General features: G+C 44.5%; 1 protein-coding gene across 3 annotated transcripts in view; it reads right to left on the bottom strand.

Moving 5' to 3' along the window:
- LOC124612655 (glutamine synthetase 2 cytoplasmic) overlaps positions 1–20080 on the bottom strand; it is a 419042-nt gene that overhangs the window by 72490 nt on the left and 326472 nt on the right. For all 3 annotated transcript variants that reach the window (XM_047140974.1, XM_047140983.1, XM_047140990.1), the window contains exon 2: positions 3679–3863. In XM_047140974.1, the coding sequence (XP_046996930.1) occupies positions 3679–3863 (185 nt within the window). The remainder of the gene's footprint in view (positions 1–3678; positions 3864–20080) is intronic.

Here is a 20080-nt window from a genome sequence, read left to right as displayed (position 1 = left end):
ACTAAGGTCCATGCTCGCAACACGCAGCATCTGAACTTTTGCTTTTAAAGCGAAATGGGAAATTCCTAGAAATGAACGGGATTCGGGGTATAAAAGCTTGCTAGGCAGCGCCACTTCCCGCCAAAATTTCCGCTTTTATGATGTTACCTTGGAGAGAAGTAACTTTAAGCCTCTGTGAATGAAGGGTTCGAGGAGAGAGAGAGAGAGAGAGAGAGAGAGAGAGAGAGAGAGAGAGAGAGAGATAGATAGATAATGCATGACACTCTCAATCGGAGTTACGTTGCGCCTCACTTTCGGAACGAGTCCCCAAAGAGTCAGCTGAAGCCCGATGTTAGGCGTGAGTCGCAGCAAGTATTTTCTCGTGATCTCCACTGGTTTCTTGAGACCGCACAGTCTTCCGTCTTTTAGCCATTCTGCGTATTCAAAAAGACTACCGTTTTCCAGGCGTTTTTATTTGTAAACAAAACGAAATCGAAATGTAATAACTAGGCACGTAAATCACAAGGCAAACTTAATAAATTCATTTTTCCTGTCAAAAAATATAAAACCAAGCGAAAGAAGCAAAGCAAAGTCAAGTTTTTAATACACGAAGTTAAATCAGTAAAACCGTATATTCAAGCCAACTAATTTCGTTTTTAGTTTGTATTCATAAAGATAAGATTGCAGCGCTTAATTCTGTTGATGGCGTAAGCGTCCAAAAATTCTGTGTTAAAAGAACTAACAGTTCATCTATTGCTTCTTTGGTGTACTATGCCGTGACGATTAAACATCCGAGCTACTGAGTAGACGATTTTACATAAAACTTTAAATTACGATATCTTTTTCCGTGTTCCAGTTTTTTATCTACTAAAACCTGTACGTAGCACACGACGCTTAAGTGCCTGTGACAACTCGATCATGATTTGTCTAGCTGTTTTGGACCTTAGTGTATTCAGATACGACGGTCTTACAGCTTTATTACTGGTATAGATTTTTCTGCAAGAATATTAAAATTTTAAATTGCTATTTTTTTTTAGTAGCGTACACTCCGATGCAGTGTAGAAGAGTCAATCGGAGAAGATTTGTTCTATTTTTCACGTCTTTATTACTCTAATAGGGAATGTACCTCTTCCTTTAATTGGTGTGTATTATTCTGTCGATCTTTTGTAATACATCATGACGTGTGCTGTTTAGTTTCTTTCTCAATTGTCAATCGCAGTAGTTTTGTAGGTGTAAAAACCCATTACGAGCAAATGAACCATTTCACGATTGTATTGGTAGACGACAATAAAAATGATTGATTCGTTCCTTAACAGACATTAGAGTGATTATTGTTTCCTTGCTGGAGCTTATTTGTGAGAATTCAGTTAGATAAGCTGCTTTCCAACTACGTAGATAATAAATGTCGGAACTCATAATCTGAAACAGTTATAATTAAACTTTAATCTGTCGTATTTATTACAAGAAGAGACGTTATCGGACGTTCTGACACTGCTTGAGAACTGGTCACTCTTGCATCACGGTTAATTGCCATTGTTTCGCCTTGCTACTGACTCAGCACGGCACAAGCGACAAGACGGCCATCACAGCTGCCGTGCCTGTTGGACATTGATCCTGCCGACGTGGCTAGCCGCTGGGGATCCCACAGCCACGAACTAATCTGCGCTGATCTGGCGAGGCTCTATTAATCCCAGTGATGGAGCGATCGCAGACGTTAGGGAGTTGAGTGTGGGGTCTTGAGGGTTCATCTCAGAGCTACCTCAGGCCACAATCTGTCACCACATTGTTCTTCCTGTCTGTGAAACGGACAGCTCTGATAGCATTTCTGCGTACAGGTCAATAGTCACTACCCTGGAAACCACATTAAATACGTAGTTTGTTTTACCTCTTACAACATTAAATAGGTCAGAGTCTATGCTTCACTAATTTCGGGAGTTGGGAAGTTATTGTTAAGACAATTGTTACTTTTGTTTTTAAAAAAGGAATTTAAGGAGCTGCATCGATTGTGTGGATTTCGGACGATATCGAAAGTTGGTCCACTACGATGATGCACTCTGGATATATTGCACAAAGAGTGTGAAACTTAGTTCGAGATCTACGAGAAAGGCCGAGGAAGGCTTAAGTTCACGAACGTTTATATACTGACGTGACTAAAGTCTTCGGATAGCGATATGCACATATACAGATGTCGGTAATACCGCATACTCGAGGTATAATAAGGCAGTGCATTGGCGGAGCTCCCCATTTGAACTCAGGTGATTCGGCGTCAAATCGAAAGACCTGCACCAGGCGAACGGTCTACCCGACGGGAGGCCCTAGCCACAAGACATTTCCATTTTTGTGGAAAGGTTTCCGACATGATTACGACTGCACGACGGGAATTAACAGACTTTGAACTCTGAGTGATAGTTGGAGCTAGACGTATGGGACATTACATTTTGGAAATCGTTAGGAAATTCAATATTCCAAGATGCACAGTGTCAAGAATGTGCCGAGAATACCAAATCTCAGGCATTACCTCTCACCACGGACAGTGCAGTGCCCGAAGGTCTTCACTTAACGACCGAGAGCAGCGGCGTACGCGTAGAGATGTCAGTGCTAACAGACAACCAACACTGCTCGAAATAACCGCTGAAATCCGTATGGGACGTACGGCGAACGTATCCGTTAGGACAGTTTGGCGAAATTTAGCGTTAATGAGCTATGGCAGCAGACGTCCAACGCGAGTATCTTTGCTTACAGCACGTCATCGCCTGCAGCGCTTTTCCCGAGTTCGTGACCGTGTCGATTGTACTCTAGACGACTGGAAAACCGTGGCCTGGTCAGAATTGTCCCTGTTTCAGATAAGAGCTGATGGTATAGTTAGAGTGTGGTGCAGACCACACGAAGTCATTGACCCAAGTTGTCAGCAAGTTACTATGCAAGTTGATGGTGTCTCCCTAATGGTGTGGGCCGTGTTTACATGGAATGGACTGGGTCCTCTGGTCCAACTGAACCAATCATTGATTAGAAATAGCTATTTTCGCCTACTCTGAGACCATTTTCAGCCATTCATCGATATCATGTTTCCAAACAACGTTGGAATTTTTATGGATAACAATGCACCATGTGACCGTGCCACAATTGTTCATGATTGGTTTGGAAAGCATTCTGGCCAGTTTGAGTGAATATTTGGCCACCCAGATAGCTCGACATGACTCCTATCGAACATTTATGAGGCATAATCGCCGGCCGTAGTGGCCGTGCGGTTCTAGGCGCCACAGTCTGGAACCGCGCGACCGCTACGGTCGCAGGTTCGAATCCTGCCTCGGGCATGGATGTGTGTGATGTAGGTTAGTTAGGTTTAAGTAGTTCTAAGTTCTAGGGGACTGATGACCTCAGAAGTTAAGTCCCATAGTGCTCAGAGCCATTTGAATCATTTTTTTTGGGAGGGGGGGCATAATCGGGAGATCAGTTCGTGCAGAAGATCCTGCATCAACAACACTTTCGCAATTATGGACAGCTATAGGGGCAGCATGGCTTAATATTTTTCTGCAGGAGTTTCCAACGAATTGTTGAGTCCACGCCACGTAGAGTTGCTGCCCTACACTGGGCAAGAGGAGATCCGATACGATGATAGGAGGTATCTCACGACTTCTGCTACCTCGGTGTATTTACTTATGACGACTACTGATTGATAATCTGGCTAAGTAGACTCACCTTTGATGGACTTAGGCAGTGAAGTCAGCGTGCGATCCTTGGCCCTAAGGTTCTCGCCCGTGCCGTCGATCCAGATGTACGTGGCCTGGACCTTGTTGTCGGGCTGCGGAAGTCGCATGTACTTCTCCAGCACCGTCTTGCAGATCCGCGCGTTCGGCGACTGCGCCAGCGTCTCCATGGCCATCCTGCAACAAGACAAATGTACGATCATTAAGCGTACTGGGGGGACACTTCAGCCGAGAGCTGTAACGTTTTGCTTTTAACCAATGTAAGGCCAAATGATGACAATGTCCGACTTTGGCAGTTAATGCCGTGATACGAAGGCGTCGGAGCAGTGCTAAAGTGGACAGACGCAATCCCACATCGATTTTGCTTTCCTTGACGGTGGCGGCAGCAGCAGCAGCAGCAGCAGCAGCAGCAGCATTAGTAGTAGAACACTGTTCAAAGTACTTCAAGGTGGCCATGGCACATCTTACTGTAAAAGTCATTGGAACAGAATTTATTTATGCTGGCTGGTTTTGGTAAGTGAAGGAGCTGGTATTTCGGATAAGGAAATTATCTACCGCAGCGAGTTGCTAGCTAAGCGACCCGGGTTCTGTTCTCTCTTCGGGAAAGAGATTTTCTCCGCGGGGACTGGGTGTTATGTTGTCCTAACGTTTGTATGGTCATAAATGTCATTCCGCTGTTGAGATGGGTGTATGTGCTCCCCCGAAAGCCAGTAAATTTAAAGGAAAGAAATTACCTAAGTAGCGGACATAAAATACGCTGTATAGAAATTACATCGATGCTGCAAAGTGCTTCTCCCCTCTCCCGTCTATTCATAGCATGGTCGCATGCATTAAAATACAAAGACAAATTTTGATGTATCTACTATGAGATGAAAATGAGATACAGTGCTCAGATTGAATTTAATTCACAGCGACAAGCGATTTGCCACCAATGTTTAATTATTATCCCATTCAACAAAACTAAAATGACAGGTATGCTAACAATGACTTTTATAGCCTTCTTCACTAATAAGAAGTCATGTAGGCAAATGTCGCGTATGCAAGTAGTTAAAGATATAACGAACTGGTCGCCTGTTGAATCACGTGACTGTAGTTTTATTATCGTGTGTAGGGTATGGCTATGCCACATTCCCGTGATAACAGGCGAAGAGCATTACGCCGTTTGACTGCTAGAATCCCTTCACTTCCGCATACGTGACGTGATTTCACACCTGTACCGGTTCTAATAAAGCCCAAACGGAGCGGCATATGCCATCCGTTCGCGAGGCAGAAATTAAAGCTGGTTTGTGATCGCATCTTGTCCAACTTCAATGGTACCGTATCTCAGCCACCAAACCCACGAGACCTTCATGCTGTCTTAAAGTAAGACAGTTCTACACACTAGTCTTCTGCAAGGCAGGATACTGACAATGTTCCACTTCAATATTAGTTTAGTTCTTAATGGGAACTGTAGCGAGAAGTGTGCATTTAAATGCACAGTGTTACGACATGATATATATATTCATTCTCGATCTTGTCTTCATATGACAAACTTAACCACAACCTGAATGGTAATTTCACATATATTCAGTTATGGGGGCTACTTCGCCTCTGGAAGAAAATTTCAGACACATCTCGAATTAAATGTTTTGAGTGGAGAGTAGTGCTCAACTATGAGAAAATCACGTAGAACCCTCTAGAGGCTAATAAAATGAAGTACTTCGTTAAGGAGAGTATCTCAGTCATGTTGAACAGTACGCTGTATTCACTCTTATGACACTGACGTCACTGAGCGACTAGGTGAATTCAAAAGGCAGCAATCTGTGTTCTACCATTAAATTAATACGCAAACGCAGTTCCCATTCAAACATCCACTGTCACTCTGACAATGATATATTACTTCTTCCTGCTACAAGACGATTCAGGACTATCCCTGAAGACCGGCGTAGTATCAATGACTGTGCCATGACTTGGATCTTTAATTAAATTCTGAAATTTGCTTCCAACGAAAATGCAAGACAATGGGAATTCTCTCTCATATTGTGTAGAGCTATGCAAATATTTAGAGTTTATGACTCTGGGCTCTGTGGTGTATCGACATGGGGTATCAGTTTGACATTCGTAATGTGTCACGTCTAAGAATTAAGTACCCTTTTATAGCAATTACACATACCCGGCACCAGTCCTTCGCCTGATCGTCTCCAATAGGACTAAACTTTTGATTAAGTGAACTCGACCGGCAGCCCACCAACAGCGTGATAAGAAAACGTGGAGGAGCTTTAAATTTAATCTGCTTAACTGGCACGGTTTTGATCGCAACCTGGAAGACGCACGCTCTTCTCCTTTACACCTATACTCTGCATGCCATCTTACATTATGTGGCGGAGCGTAGTTCTGGTACAACTACCTTTTGCTCCTTCGTTGTTCCGTTAGCGAATGGTCGGTAGGAAGGATAACCGTCGGAAAACTTCCGTGCGAAGCCTGGTTATCTCTGTGTGGTCATTTCGACAGAATTTTGAAGGAAGAATTGTTCTTCGAAAATGAGGTCTCAGAATTTAAACAGTAAACCTCTCCGTGAAGAACAGCTCCTCTACTGTACCGTGTGCTACTGTAGTCTCCCTCCCTCCCTCCCTCCCTCCCTCCCTCCCCCTCCCTCCCCCTCCCTCCCCCTCTCTCCCCCTCTCTCCCTCTCTCTCCCTCTCTCTCCCTCTCTCTCCCTCTCTCTCCCTCTCTCTCCCTCTCTCTCCCTCTCTCTCTCTCCCTACTGTTACTGTTGAGCAATAATTTAAATTTCTTGGAAGCAACGTATTTCGTGGATGAATTCTTTTTCCTTCAGATTCACAGTCTGGCTTTGTTTGTCCTACGATTTATCTTATTTGGTAACACTGATCTGCGCTTCGACTGGTTACTCCTAGGTATTTTTGGTAGTTACTGCTACCAGTAATTGGTCTAATCCAACATTGTACAATTGCATATACATACACGCTCCGCAAGCCACCCTATGATGTGTAGCGCAGGGTACATTGTACTAGTACTATACATTTCCTTTCCTGTTCCACTCGCAAATAGAGCGAGAGAAAAGAGACTATCTATATGCCCCCATACGAGCCCTAACCTTGCTGATCTGATCTCCATGGTCCTTCCGCGAAATATACTTTGGCGCCAGTAGAACCTTTCTGCAGGCAGCCTCAAATGCCTTTTCTCTAAGTTATCTGAAATGTGCTTCCCGAAAAGAACGTCATCTTTCCTGCAGGAATTCCTATTTGAATTCTCGAAGCACCTCTGTAACAATCGCGTGTTGTTCGAACCTACCGGTAACAAATCTAGCAGCCCAACTCTGAATCGTTTCGATGTTTTCCTTTCATCCGACCTGGTGCGGATACCAAACACTAACAGTACTCAACAATGAATCGGACCAGTGTCCTATATGCTCTCTCCTTTACAGATGAAGCACACTTTCCTATGCTTCTCCCAATAAACCGAAGTCGCCTTCCCTGCTACAGTCTTTACATGCTCATTCCATTTCATATTGCTTTGTAGCGTTACGCATAGATATCTAAACGACATGACTGTGTCAAGCAGGACACTAATAAAGCTGAATCCGAACATTATGCTTGTGTTTCTCCTACGCGTCCGCATTAACTTATATTTTCTTCCATTTAGAGCTAGCTGCCATTTATCTCACGAACTAGAAATTTTGTCTAAATCTCGTATTCTCCTACAGTCATTCAACTTCGACACCTTACCGTACACCACAGCATCATCAGCAAACAACTGCAGATTGCCGCCCATCCTGTCCTCCACATTTGTGTGTATAGATAGTAACAGCGGTCCTATCACACGTCCATGGGGCACTCCTGACGATACCCTTGTCTCTGATGAACACTCGCTGTCGAGGACCATATTTGTGCGTCTCAGTCCGTCTACGGACAAGAGTGCCACAAATATTTTTTACGGCACTTTTCGACCATCTGACCGGAAATCGATTGAATATTTGTGCCAGCGTGCTAATGTGCGTTAGAGGCCTCACCTGTGTTTTTCTGGTTTACACCCAAGTCTGACTTCGGTAAGCGTGCATGACCGAGTCAACTACCTACCACAGTACCTTACAGCAATTTCCTCTCTGAGCGCTGAAACGAACCACTTGAAAACCGCGATCGCGTGCCTCATTACAGGAGGAGTGCGCGAAGTTTTGCCCAAAGAGAAGCAAATGAGGCCAACTAATTGGCGTCCAGAATTAGGCGGCGCTGTACAGAAGGCGAAAGGAGCCATTCCTGCAGACGCAGGCGCGGGCGCCCGCGCTGGAGAGTCGCGTGCGGCCGCAGCGGCGCCATCGATCTACCCTCTGTGCTACTGTGCTCTGCTCTGCTCTACCTGCCAGCTGCCTGCTGCTGGCTAGACGCAGCCGTAGCCGCTGCAGCCCGGGACGCGGCTCTGCCGGAGGACTGCCACGGCCTATCCTTTTACTAATTCGATTAGAGAATGGCGGGGAGGGGGAGGTAAAAGGAGGGAGGGCTACTGCAGAGTTGGCCACCACCAGTGCTGCACTCTGTCTCGTGAACATGTGAACCACACTATTACCGTCGACACTAAGCTGCGATTCTACAGCGCGGGCTACCTGAAATGTTACTGGTAAAGTACACTACTGGCCTTTAAAATTGCTACACCAAGAAGGAATGCAGATGATAAACGGGTATTCATTGGACAAATATATTATACTAGAACTGACATGTGATTACATTTTCACGCAATTTCGGTGCATAGATCCTGAGAAATCAGTACCCAGAACAACCACCTCTGGCCGTAGTAACGGTCTTGATACACCTGCGCATTGAGGAAAACAGAGCCCATGCAGCTTCAACACGATACCACGGTTCGTCAAGAGTAGTGACTGGCGTATTGTGACGAGCCTGTTGCTCGGCCACCATTGACCAGACGTTTTCAGTTGGTGAGAGATGTGGAGAATGTGCTGGCCAGGGCAGCAGTCGAACATTTTCCGTATCCAGAAAAGGCCCGTACAAGACCTGCAACATGCGGTCGTGCATTATCCTGCTGAAATATACGGATTCGCAGGGATCGAATGACGGGTAGAGCCACGGGTCGTAATACATCTGAAATGTAACGTCCACTGGTCAAAGTGCCGTCAATGCGAACAAGAGGTGACCGAGACGTGTACCCAATGGCACCCCATACCATCACGCCGGGTAATACGCCAGTATGGCGATGACGAATACACGCTTCAAATGTGCGTTCACCGCGATGTCGCCAAACACAAATGCGACCATCATGGTGCTGTAAACAGAACCTAGATTCATCCGAAAAAGTGACGTTTTACGATTCGTGCACCCAGGTTCCTCGTTGAGTACGCCATCGCAGGCGCTCCTGTCTGTGATGCAGCGTCAACGGTAATCGCAGCCATCGCAGCCATGGTCTCCGACTGATAGTCCATGCTGCTGCAAACGTTGTCAAACTGTTCGTGCAGACGGTTGTCTTGCAAACGTCCCCATCTGTTGACTCAGTGATCGAGACGTGCCTGCACGATCCGTTACAGCCATGCGGATAAGATGCCTATCATCTCGACTGCTAGTGATACGAGGCCGTTGGGATCAAGCACGGCGTTCCGTATTACCCTCCTGAACCCACCGATTCCATATTCTGCTAACAGTCATTGGATCTCGACCTACGCGAGCAGCAATGTCGCGATACATAAAATCGCAATCGCGATAGGCTACAATCCGACCTTTATCGAATTCGGAAACGTGATGGTACTCATTTTTCCTCCTTACACGAGGCATCACAACAACGTTTCACCAGGCAACGCCGGTAAACTGCTGTTTGTGTATGAGAAATCGGTTGGAAACTTTCCTTATGTCAGCACGTTGTAGGTGTCGCCAGCGGCGCCAACCTTGTGTGAATGCTCTGAAAAGCTAATCATTTGCATATCACAGCATCTTCTTCCTGCCGGTTAAATTTCGCGTCTGTAGCACGTCATCTTCGTGGCGTAGCTATTTTAATGGCCAGTAGTGTAGGTATACAAAGTGACTGAGAAAAGGCCAGATGCACTATCAGTATTTCTTTTGTATCTCATCTTCACCCACGAAAGTGGGACACAGTATTCGGAATCAAGTGAAGGATTACACATGATTCGTCAACATGGAAAAGCTGTAAGTACTACAGTGTCTAGAGCGGAAACATGTCAACATTTACTAACTGTGTAGCTATAGCTCGACAAAAGCAAACTGCTCAATTACTGGCCAAGAGGAGATCACGTTTCCACCGTTAATACGCACGAAGCCTTTGTCTGATCTCTGCCAATGTAGCTGTAGTCAGAGCATCTGTTGGTATCCGTATAAAAATAACACTTGTCAACAAATTTAACCTTTTTCTGGATCTGGTCTGTAAATTGGTGGGTTTGCCAAATTTTGGGGTTGCTGAAATCACTGGTAAAAATCCGTTTTCCTGAACCACCGCTAATTTCCTAGATACTGAGCGGAATCAAAAACAGTGCTGGTGAACATTAACAGAATTAAAAAAAATAAGAAATACGTTTTCAGAACTTCAGAATTGAATACTATTTAATATGTATGTATGCACACGATACCAGTGGAAGCTCTAGATTAGTTCACATCATCTTGAACTTTAATTTTCTTTGGTATTCAAAAAATGCGACAGCGATGCTTTTTTTTTGTTTGCTGCTTCGTCACTACCTAAGAAGAAATAATCGCTTATCATCGACGGGTTCCAGCGACGTTGGTAACTGCCTTCCATCGTACGCATGCCTATGTAAAAGGATTAATTCTATTCAGTGCTTAACGCTCTCAAATTTTCCGGTAAGAAATCAAGGTGGGAGAATTACACCTCTATGCTCGTATCCGTCTTTCGTCTTCCACTTTTCGCCTATAGTAGCTTATTATATTCTCTCGTCTCTTCAGATTCCTCTAACATCTCATTAAATTGCATACTTTCGTAAATTTTAAGAACAAAACCTCACCATATGTCCATTATTCAACCCTAAGCCGTTACTGCATGTATTAGAAAATCCCTTTCCCTTTCCTTCAAACTCAAACACAACAAATACTATCCGAAGGCAACCATTAACCTTCCCCTTCCACTCTGACAGGGAGTGATACATCACAGTATGGTGATTTGTCTGCCATTCTTGGCACCGACACCACCCGCGTCTGTTTGGAAGCAAGCTCCTCGATAAAAATGGCCGTAATATTTTCACACACTATTATAATGGCTAAAAACAAGCGTTTTACCCAAGTTGCGGATTGCGGAAAGGGGGGTTGTGTGTGTGTGTGTGTGTGTGTGTGTGTGTGTGTGTGTGTGTGTGTGTGTGTGTGTGTTTTTTTTTTTTTTTTTCAGGACCTAGGAAGTGGTACTTTCAATTTGTTAGCTATTTCTGAGCCAGTATGGTGAAAGCCTATTTCGAATGGACTAACGAAACTATTATAAATCAACACAGAGAAAACTACGGAGACTGCTAGAGATATTGCTGTCTGAGGTGAACGTCAGTTATGATTTGTGCATGTGACGGTTAATGGAGAGGCTAGAATGAAATGGACTGCGGAAAATGACCATCATCTGTGGCTGTAACGGATGGTCGTCTACATGACGGTGGGAGATGTGGGGTATCACCACCCTGGAATTGATAATGGAAGAAAGCTATGAGAGAGGCAGGTGTGCATCTAGGTCTGAGGTTCTATCCCGTGGCATTCCCTACGACCATTATCCACGTGGAAATTACCCTTCACACAAGACACTGTATTTATCCTTTGAGCGGGGTATGGTTTGCAGTGAGCCACTTCTTCATACTGTGAATAAGTTATCGGTGACACACCTGTTAACCGTGAAAAGTGGGTGGCTCTTATGAGCTTGTTACTGATAAATTCTGCTCATAATTTGATACTGATTTTGTATGGAATGGACTACGTCATCTGGTCCAACTGAACCTATCATTGACTGGAAAAGATTATGTTTGGCTACTTGGGGACCATTTGCAGCCATTCATGGTGTTCATGATCCCAAAGAACGATGTCATGCGACAAGGCCACAGCTGTTCGCGATTTGTTTGAAGAGCAATTCTGGATAATTCAAGCTAATTATCTGGTCACCCAGATCGCCCCACATAATTCAGTGAATATTTATGGGAGATAATCGAAAAGTCACTTCGTACACAAAATCCTGCACCGGCGACATTTTGTAATTATCGACGGCTATAAAGGTAGCATTTCTCAGTGTTTCTGCAGGGGACTTCCAACGACTTCTTGACTCCATGCTACGTCGTGTTGCTACACCACACTGAGCAAGATGGGGTCCTACACGATATTAGAAGATATCCCATGGCTTTTGCTACCTCAGTGTACATCTGCGTGCACGACGCATTGTGTTAACTTCCTACGCGATCTCATGTCAGTGCTGCCTCATCTGTAAATAAAATACAGCCTTGAATAATGAATCTTTAACGGTCCATTTCTCAACAGATACTGTTTTCCGGAAACATTGTATGGGATCTTTTCTTGTAGGTTTGACCAGTACTATCTCTTGTAGGAACATGTGCCTTTTTTTTTAACATCCACTGTAGAGGCAGAAGCTGCTGCAAGTGTGGGAAGTTGTCTGTCGTAATTTCCAAGATGGTATCTGCGCCAGCTTTTCTTAGGGACACACGACCAATCTATTGACAAGTCCTTCAGTGGACATTGTGACTACCTAGTAGAGTTTGAGTAACAGTTTTCGTGACTTTGCTTCTGATCTCGTTGGTCTCAGAACGTGGTCGTAACTGCCAGACGTTTAACATTGTACAGAGCGAACAGAAGGTTTTTTTCTGCTTTATAATTATTTAGAAGCGAAAATGAGCGACACCCCAACAACGACATTCATCAACAAACGTTTTTAAACAACGGAATTAAGTACATCGGATTGTGACAGTCATATTATGAGTGCGTGTATTGTGCTTAGAATGTAAAACAGCACAGTTGCTGCAGATGTGGGTATGGGAGGGGAAGTCAAGCAGTTTGATCGACGATTACGCTACTAAAGCTAATGTAAATTTTTCTATTTGAAGGGACCCACTGTGACGTATGACAGGACGTTGTTGTGGAACGCGGTCTTGGGCATCGCCTGCCAGCGCGCAGAAATACGGCGGCCACGTCTTCCGCGTGACAGAAGGCAAACAGACGGGAAGCACGAATGCCTCATCGAGCGCCTTCCATTGTATCTTCAGCTCACCTGCCACGCACTGACAGCCGCCGCGCCACGAATCAACTCGCAATTTCGATCGCAGTTACCACCACCCTGCTGCCGCTATTGAATGCTTTCACGCCTTTACTGCTTTTTCACCAGCAAAACCTTCAGTGACGAGTTTAAAAGCAAGAATGTAAAACAGAAAGAGGTTATTAATGATGGGAAGGACCAACACTTTTTCTGAAAACTTACTATGGTGGCATATTAAAACATCAGCAAGGAAAAAAAAAGAAACATCAGGAAGGGGGAAAAAAAGAAACATACGAGCGTAAACATGTTTTAACCTTTACCATCTTGTGCATCACAGCAGATTCACGTTAATGTTATTAAGAACCCCCTCACTTGTATTAAGGTATATTTATTGTGTAAAGTTTGGTTTCGATGCGCGCTACACTGTCTAGATGGTGCTACTCAACGAAAGTTTGAGAATTTGTTTCCAAGACTGTTGGCAGTTTCACCTGATAATGATCACTGAACTAAACCGGGCGTGACACAATAAATGTACTTAAATATGAGTGATGTGGTTCTTAGTAACATTATGCATTTCTGTTGAGATTTATGAGTTGATACGTGCATTCTTTGTAGATTCGTGCACACAGATTTATCAGATCTACAGCACTTAGAATTACGATTCAAACAGAAACTAGATTCTGTGCATTGTCTGTTTACAGATATATTTGTTATTCGTCTAGGTCTCTGAACTAGAATGCTACAGTTACTATTTGTTAAAACTTATTTATGGTAAGACGGCCCAGCTGTAACATCTATACTCATATCTGGAAGCTCATCGGTACAACAGAGGGAGACTCGTCAGCTAATAAAAGTTACGCCATCAGGAATTTTACCGACCTTGCTAATGAAACATTTAGTCTAAGATTTACAACGGCCCTATTCATTTCTATAGATGATGTATGTTACTCCTTTTGAAGTACTCGAGCCTTTCATGCCGCCGCCCCCCCCCCCCCCCCCCAGGACTTTGTCATGGTTTGAGAGATCGGAAATCGAGCTGCTCCGGGATAATGTTCGCTCAATTACCTTGCCACGTCAGTCTCGTCAAGCACAGAGGCTCTACCCAGAAGCTGCCACGTGTTCTGACGCTTTGCCTGTGAACGTCTTCCCGTAATTGACGGAGAACGAACTATCCGAGGAAACTGCACGGTACGGCCCTTCGAAGTCGTACGGAGAGTCAAAATGGTCCGAGTAGGCAATTAGAAACAATTCCATTTCGAAACGTGACGGTGAACTGATACTGAGAATGGCTCTCCAAGACGGAACGTCCAGATGTGTTAGTCGCGGCGATCGAGAAATGTCAGTAACGGCAAATGTAGCTTCGGCCATTGTTAGCTCTCTGTTAAGCAGTTTACATGTTTGTGGTGTCGGTACAACAAGAAATTGCAGAATTTTCTGCGGCGTTGAAAATGAAGGTGTGAGTTCAACCCCCTCATGTAAGGTTTGGAAGGGAGACATGAATTGTTTAAGTACCATTTGCCACACGAACGACTGTAACAACTGACGGCGCATAGCTGATTTTCGAATACTTTCGTGCAGTTAGCGTTGCACAGAATCCAGAGCTGCCTCGTCCCACTGACCCACTGCAACGTTCCTGCGACGTCGCGGCCTACCAGTAATAACCTTCAGAGGCGCATTGCGACCGGTTTCTCTCTCTAAAGACCAGCTGCTGACAAATGTTCTTTGCTTGGAATGTAGTCGGCCATGATAAATTACCACATACGTATGGGCAGCAGAAGTAAAATTCTATTGTAATTCGCGGCAAATCAAAACCACCTTGGTCCCGCCATCACTTGCGTATAATATTGCGCTCCTAGCATCTTCCAATCACAGAGCGCAACTGAGATTTTACAACCTGTGCCTTTAGAGTGCCGAATTAAACGTGCGCACAAAATGGTTCAAATGGCTCTGAGCACTATGGGACCTAACATCTGAGGTCATCAGTCCCCTAGAACTTAGAACTACTTAAACGTAACTAACCTAAGGACATCACACACATCCATGCCCGAGGCAGGATTCGAACCTGCGACCGTAGCAGTCGCGCGGTTCCGGACTGAAGCGCCTAAAACCGCTCGGCAACCGCTGCCGGCAAACGTGCGCACAGGTACAGACGATGTAGTCATTGAAGTCGAATCTTCTGGGTTTTTAGGTCCCGTCGTATTTCTTCAAATGATCTACGTTTCAACCCCTCTGCGTGGATCTTGTTCAGAATCTTGTTGTGTCCACTGTAGATTGAGCAATGCCAGAGACCAGTGTCGCCTTCCTTATAAGGGGGAGTCTACCCGTGCTTGTGCCGGAGAAGTGGGATTAGTGGGTAATAGACTTGGGTTACCACTTGTAGGCCAACGTCATTGGAAAGAAACATTTTCCCCTCACTTAAGTTGGAGGAGAGTTATTAGCTAAGTGCGGGAAAAATCCCTTTCTAGCCAATGACATTGGCGTATCAATCGTAGCCGCAGGAGTTTCGCCCAATAACCCCTTCTTAGGTACTAGCGGAGGAAAACTGATCTTGCTATGCAATGACGGTGGCCTTTCAATGGTGACTCAAGATTTTTACCTAATAATCCCACTTCTCCAGCACAAACTCGGGGAACTCCCCTTAATAAGGGAAGGTGACACTGGTCTGACAGTGGTCAGTCTACAGTGGAACCACAACATCCTGAAGATCTCAGCAGGGGGTCGGAACGGCGAGTGTTTGAAGAAATATGACGCGGCCTAAAAACTCAGAATATTTTAAAAATGGCCACAAAAGCCTGCAGATTGATAAAGCCATTTCTCTGAAACAAAGAGATCGCGGTCCAGTGCAGCGTTTTCTTGTTATTTACGGGTCACAGCTTGCCTCCTCGGTCTAGTGCATAGCGTTATTGTCGAGTGATTCGCAGGTCCCGGGTTCGATTCCCCGTACTCATCTCAGGTTTTTCTGTGGTGAAAATACTTTGAACAGGGCCCGTTCAGCTTCGTAAGGCCAAATGGGATGCTGTTCGTATAAAATGGCAGCAAAACTGGCAAGCAAACCGCCAATGTGGCGTCATATCGAAAGACTCACCAAACTGGCCCAGAGAGAGAGAGAGAGAGAGAGAGAGAGAGAGAGAGAGAGAGAGAGAGAGACGCGCAGGTAAACATCTGATTTGAATGCCATTTGGCTCATTTACACGACTACGACTTGCTAAGAAGTTTGTCGTGAGTGTATGAGTGTGGCAGGCCTTGATATTTAGGAACTGGTTCTCGGTCGCTCTTGGAGCGTGTTAACATTAGAAACGAACACGACGCGGCAGAGTGCTCGCGTGCCGTTTCTTTTGTGGCGACATGCATATTCAGAGTGTTTGTGATCCGTGCCGGGCGTGGCTAGAAGCCGGCAACCCGTGTTTTCGCTCTGCGGAACTGCCGGACGGCGCTTAAGGTCGCGGACGTAAGCTAGATAGTATCGCTTACAGCACAGCCACGCTGTAAACAGCGTGATCTCCATTACGTCACCGTGGTTTCATCTTACGTAACCAGCGCGTCCTAGCAACGAGTTCTCTTCCAGCTCCTGCACAGAGTGGTACAAAGAAATGGGAGCCATTATCTGATGAAGAGGAGCAGCGGCGTCGAGAGCAATTCGCAATCAGATGGCTCCGATAGCGCGAAGCGAACCTCAACGGGTAGCTGACAGGACCCGAGCTGGGTTGGCACAGAAGAGCGTGAATAGTCTTTGAGGAAAGAATTCCGATAAGCCCTGGCCAGGCTTTTATATTTCTACTCGATAACATGTAAGAAGCCTCGACAGCAGACGATTTATATGAAGTAATATATATTTCACTAACAGTTAGCGAGCGCTAGCATCCCATTTCAGTCATCTGTTAAGACTGCCCCTCTAATTTTGCTATTTCACCAACGCCCCGAGTGAAAAATGTGTAATCATTTACAGAATATTTCCTGGCTGTATAAGCAAAACAGACTAGTTCAAGTTTCCCTTAACTATTATGACCGGCTTAGGGCGTATTATGCCATCTTCAGATTTGAAACTAATATTCAGGACTTTTTACTACCTGACTCGGCTGGTGCGCGTCGTTGCAATTCTGACAGTGTTAGGCGCGTCCAGCAGCCGCAGAGATTTCTGACGTCTTTCTGCTGGTTAGTTTACTCACGGCGAAAACCGCTGCCGCGCAAATAATCTTACGGACAGCATGACGAAGTACTGGAAGCCAGAGCGCTGTGACGGAGATTCTACCGCGTCGTATTGTGACTGTGGAATGTAGATAGAGTGTCACACACTTCGAATGTGTTGTGTGAAATTACTAGAAAGAAAAATAAAATTCTCTTCCAAAGGGTAATAAAAATTATAGGACACATTCAGTATTATCTGCAGAGTTACCTTTGATGTGTGTATTGGACCTACCTCTCCAATAAATGTAAATTTATATTTTTCCAGATCACTTGTTCGGTAGCCGTGTGTGTTAAACCGACGCTTCCGGGTCGGGGAGATGCGCTGGCCTCGAATAGAATCCGCTCGATGGACGAAGAACGAGAGATTGTGGGCAGCTAGCCTAGGTGTGGTTTCTAGGCGGTTTTCTACAGCTCACTAGGTGAATACCGGACTGGTTCGTTCAGTTACATGATTTGTAAACTTTTAGAAAACTTTCGCTTCCTTTCACGTGAGTACAACTACACGCAGACTGTTGGGGGTACGCATATTTCGTCAGGGGTGTACGGAATGGGCATCCGGCCACTCAAACCAACCACACCGAATCCGTAAGTAACCGTGCCGACCCTACGCAGATGAGGGACAACAGTACAATTAAAAAAAATGTTTTCCAAATCCGTTTACAATTTCAAAATCGCATCTAGATCAATTTAATATCTGTATTTTGACTAGTATGATAAGGTTTATAAATATCAAAGCAATTTTAACTCTTAGGATGGGCGCAAGTTTTCGTTTCACACTGTACCTATTCTTACGTTTTATACCCTTTTTCATCGATATTAAGTGAAGTTTTAACCAAGTTTCTACTTCAGTCGAAGAGCCGAAAACCTTAAAACGGCGAGGAAAATTCACCCAGTAAAATTATAAATAGAGAGTCTATTGAGGTATTCCTGAATTTAATTAGTTCAGTTTAACTGGAAAGTTTGTAATACGTCACATGATTATGAAGTAAACTCTGAATTACATCAGATGTAGATTACGGATATGTACGTATTTAATTTCAGTCTAATATGCTCTAAGAGTAGTTCTCAAAGTGGTTCAGATGGCTCTCAGCACTATGGGACTTAACATCTGAGGTCATCAGTCCCCTAGACTTAGAACTACTTAACCCTAACTAACCTAAGGACATCACACTCATCCATGCCCGAGGCAGGATTCGAATCTTCTACCGTAGCAGCAACGCGTTTCCGGAATGAAGCGCCTAGAACCGCTCGGTCACAGCGGCCGGTCACTAGCTGCTAATGCACGGAGAAGCGCGCGCGTCTTCTGACTTTTCGCACTTTTTGTTTAGGAAAGAGGTATTTTCTATTAACGAAGTTAGATCTTATTGTTCTATGATGACTATTTGAATACCATAACGATGTTGAGCTACGCTCAGATTTAACTCAATGTGGATAAAAGTGTGTGTCGAGCGCAAGTTGGTGACTTATTTCTGTGATGTTAAAGAATAGCTCAACTAAATAATATAGATATTACTGTAATATGACGGCGGCTAGTTACGACAGATTTTTTTTTTACAAGCATCTAAGAGAAAGTCTGTAAAATATTTTAAATAGGCTGTAAAGATTGATCGTATTTTCAAACGCGAGTTTTGAAATTTTTTTACGTATATACATTAATCGCTGATCATAGGCAGGTATTTGACAGCAGAGGAAGTTGAATTTAATCACAGTCGATATGTATGCTTTTCTCCTACCAGTTTTTATCTCTCGTGTTGATAAGTCTGCAGCAACATTCTTTTACAATTAATTACGAAGGGTGTTACATAATTAAGAAAGTGAATTTCCTTGCCGGTGGAGATTGATTCTTAAGTGGGTTACAAAACGCGGTCAGTAAAGAAGTTAACTGAAGACCACAGGAGAAACTTGCGCAAGTCTGAAGACGACAACGACACACTTATCCAGGGAAAGCGTCTGCATATACGTTCTCTTTCGACGCAGTGGCGTTAAATATCCCTCCGCTTCATCGGCTTCCAGAGATTATATATATGGGAGTGCCGGCAGCCCACGTAGTGGAGTGTGTTGTGGCATTCGCTGGCCGCTTCAGGGACAAGGGCCGCTATCGCGGCCTCGCCTCTCCTCGCCAGGACCGATGCTGTCATGCCGCACGCGCCGTTACATTCCGGCAGCACCGATACACGACACTTGACGACGCGTCTTATCTGCTTAGACTGCGTCGTTCCCAGCCGTTAAGGTCGCCAAGCGATAACTCGCTGGTCTCTACGATTGGACCTCAACACCATTTTCCTTAAACATGAGAGTCCCTTGCACTACCAAGCCGCGTCTCTTCGCGTACAGCTCGACAACTTTCCCCGTTTAAGGTTGCCTGGTCACGATACACAACTTTATCTATTATCTTGTTCATCTAGTTTCGTCTATTATTACAACAATATTTTCTCGCTTCTGTCTGTTTTATGAATGAGCAATCGTTGTGTTCAGCATTCCTACACACTGATAATGAGGAATCTGCATTAACCTTAACTTCGTGATGACAACAACAAATTGAAATTAGATGTTCCAAACTAATATATACCTCCCGCGACGACATTCTCATTTCTTGACTACTCCACCGCTGATAGTCCCGTTTCTAAACTTTTCTCACGCTCCGAAGCTGAATGTATGAAATAATATGGGTTCTTATTACTACTTACGATCTTCCAGGATATACACGCAGGGGGAGTACGGACTCTTGCGAACTCTTCAGAGACAATGTGGCTGGTGCACTATAGCACACCGTTTCAGTGGACACTGGAGTATCCTCTTTTCTGAGCCTGTTACCATCTAACTCACGATTCGAAGCGGTTTCGAATTCCAGTTTTACGCATACTTGTATGCGGAACGTCGAAGAATAAGTACGCCGCATTGTTAATAAAGGAAAAATTTCGTATATGAGTTCCACGGTAATTTTGTACATAAAAGCGTCTAGATCGGTTAATATATGTGATTTCTAAAGTTGTTTCTCTAATATTATCATCAGA

The sequence above is a fragment of the Schistocerca americana genome, chromosome 1 (assembly GCF_021461395.2).
Source record: "Schistocerca americana isolate TAMUIC-IGC-003095 chromosome 1, iqSchAmer2.1, whole genome shotgun sequence".
Taxonomy (NCBI): Eukaryota; Metazoa; Arthropoda; class Insecta; order Orthoptera; family Acrididae; genus Schistocerca; species Schistocerca americana.
Note: the sequence above shows the minus strand (reverse complement) of the source record. Positions and strands in the feature narration are given on the sequence as shown.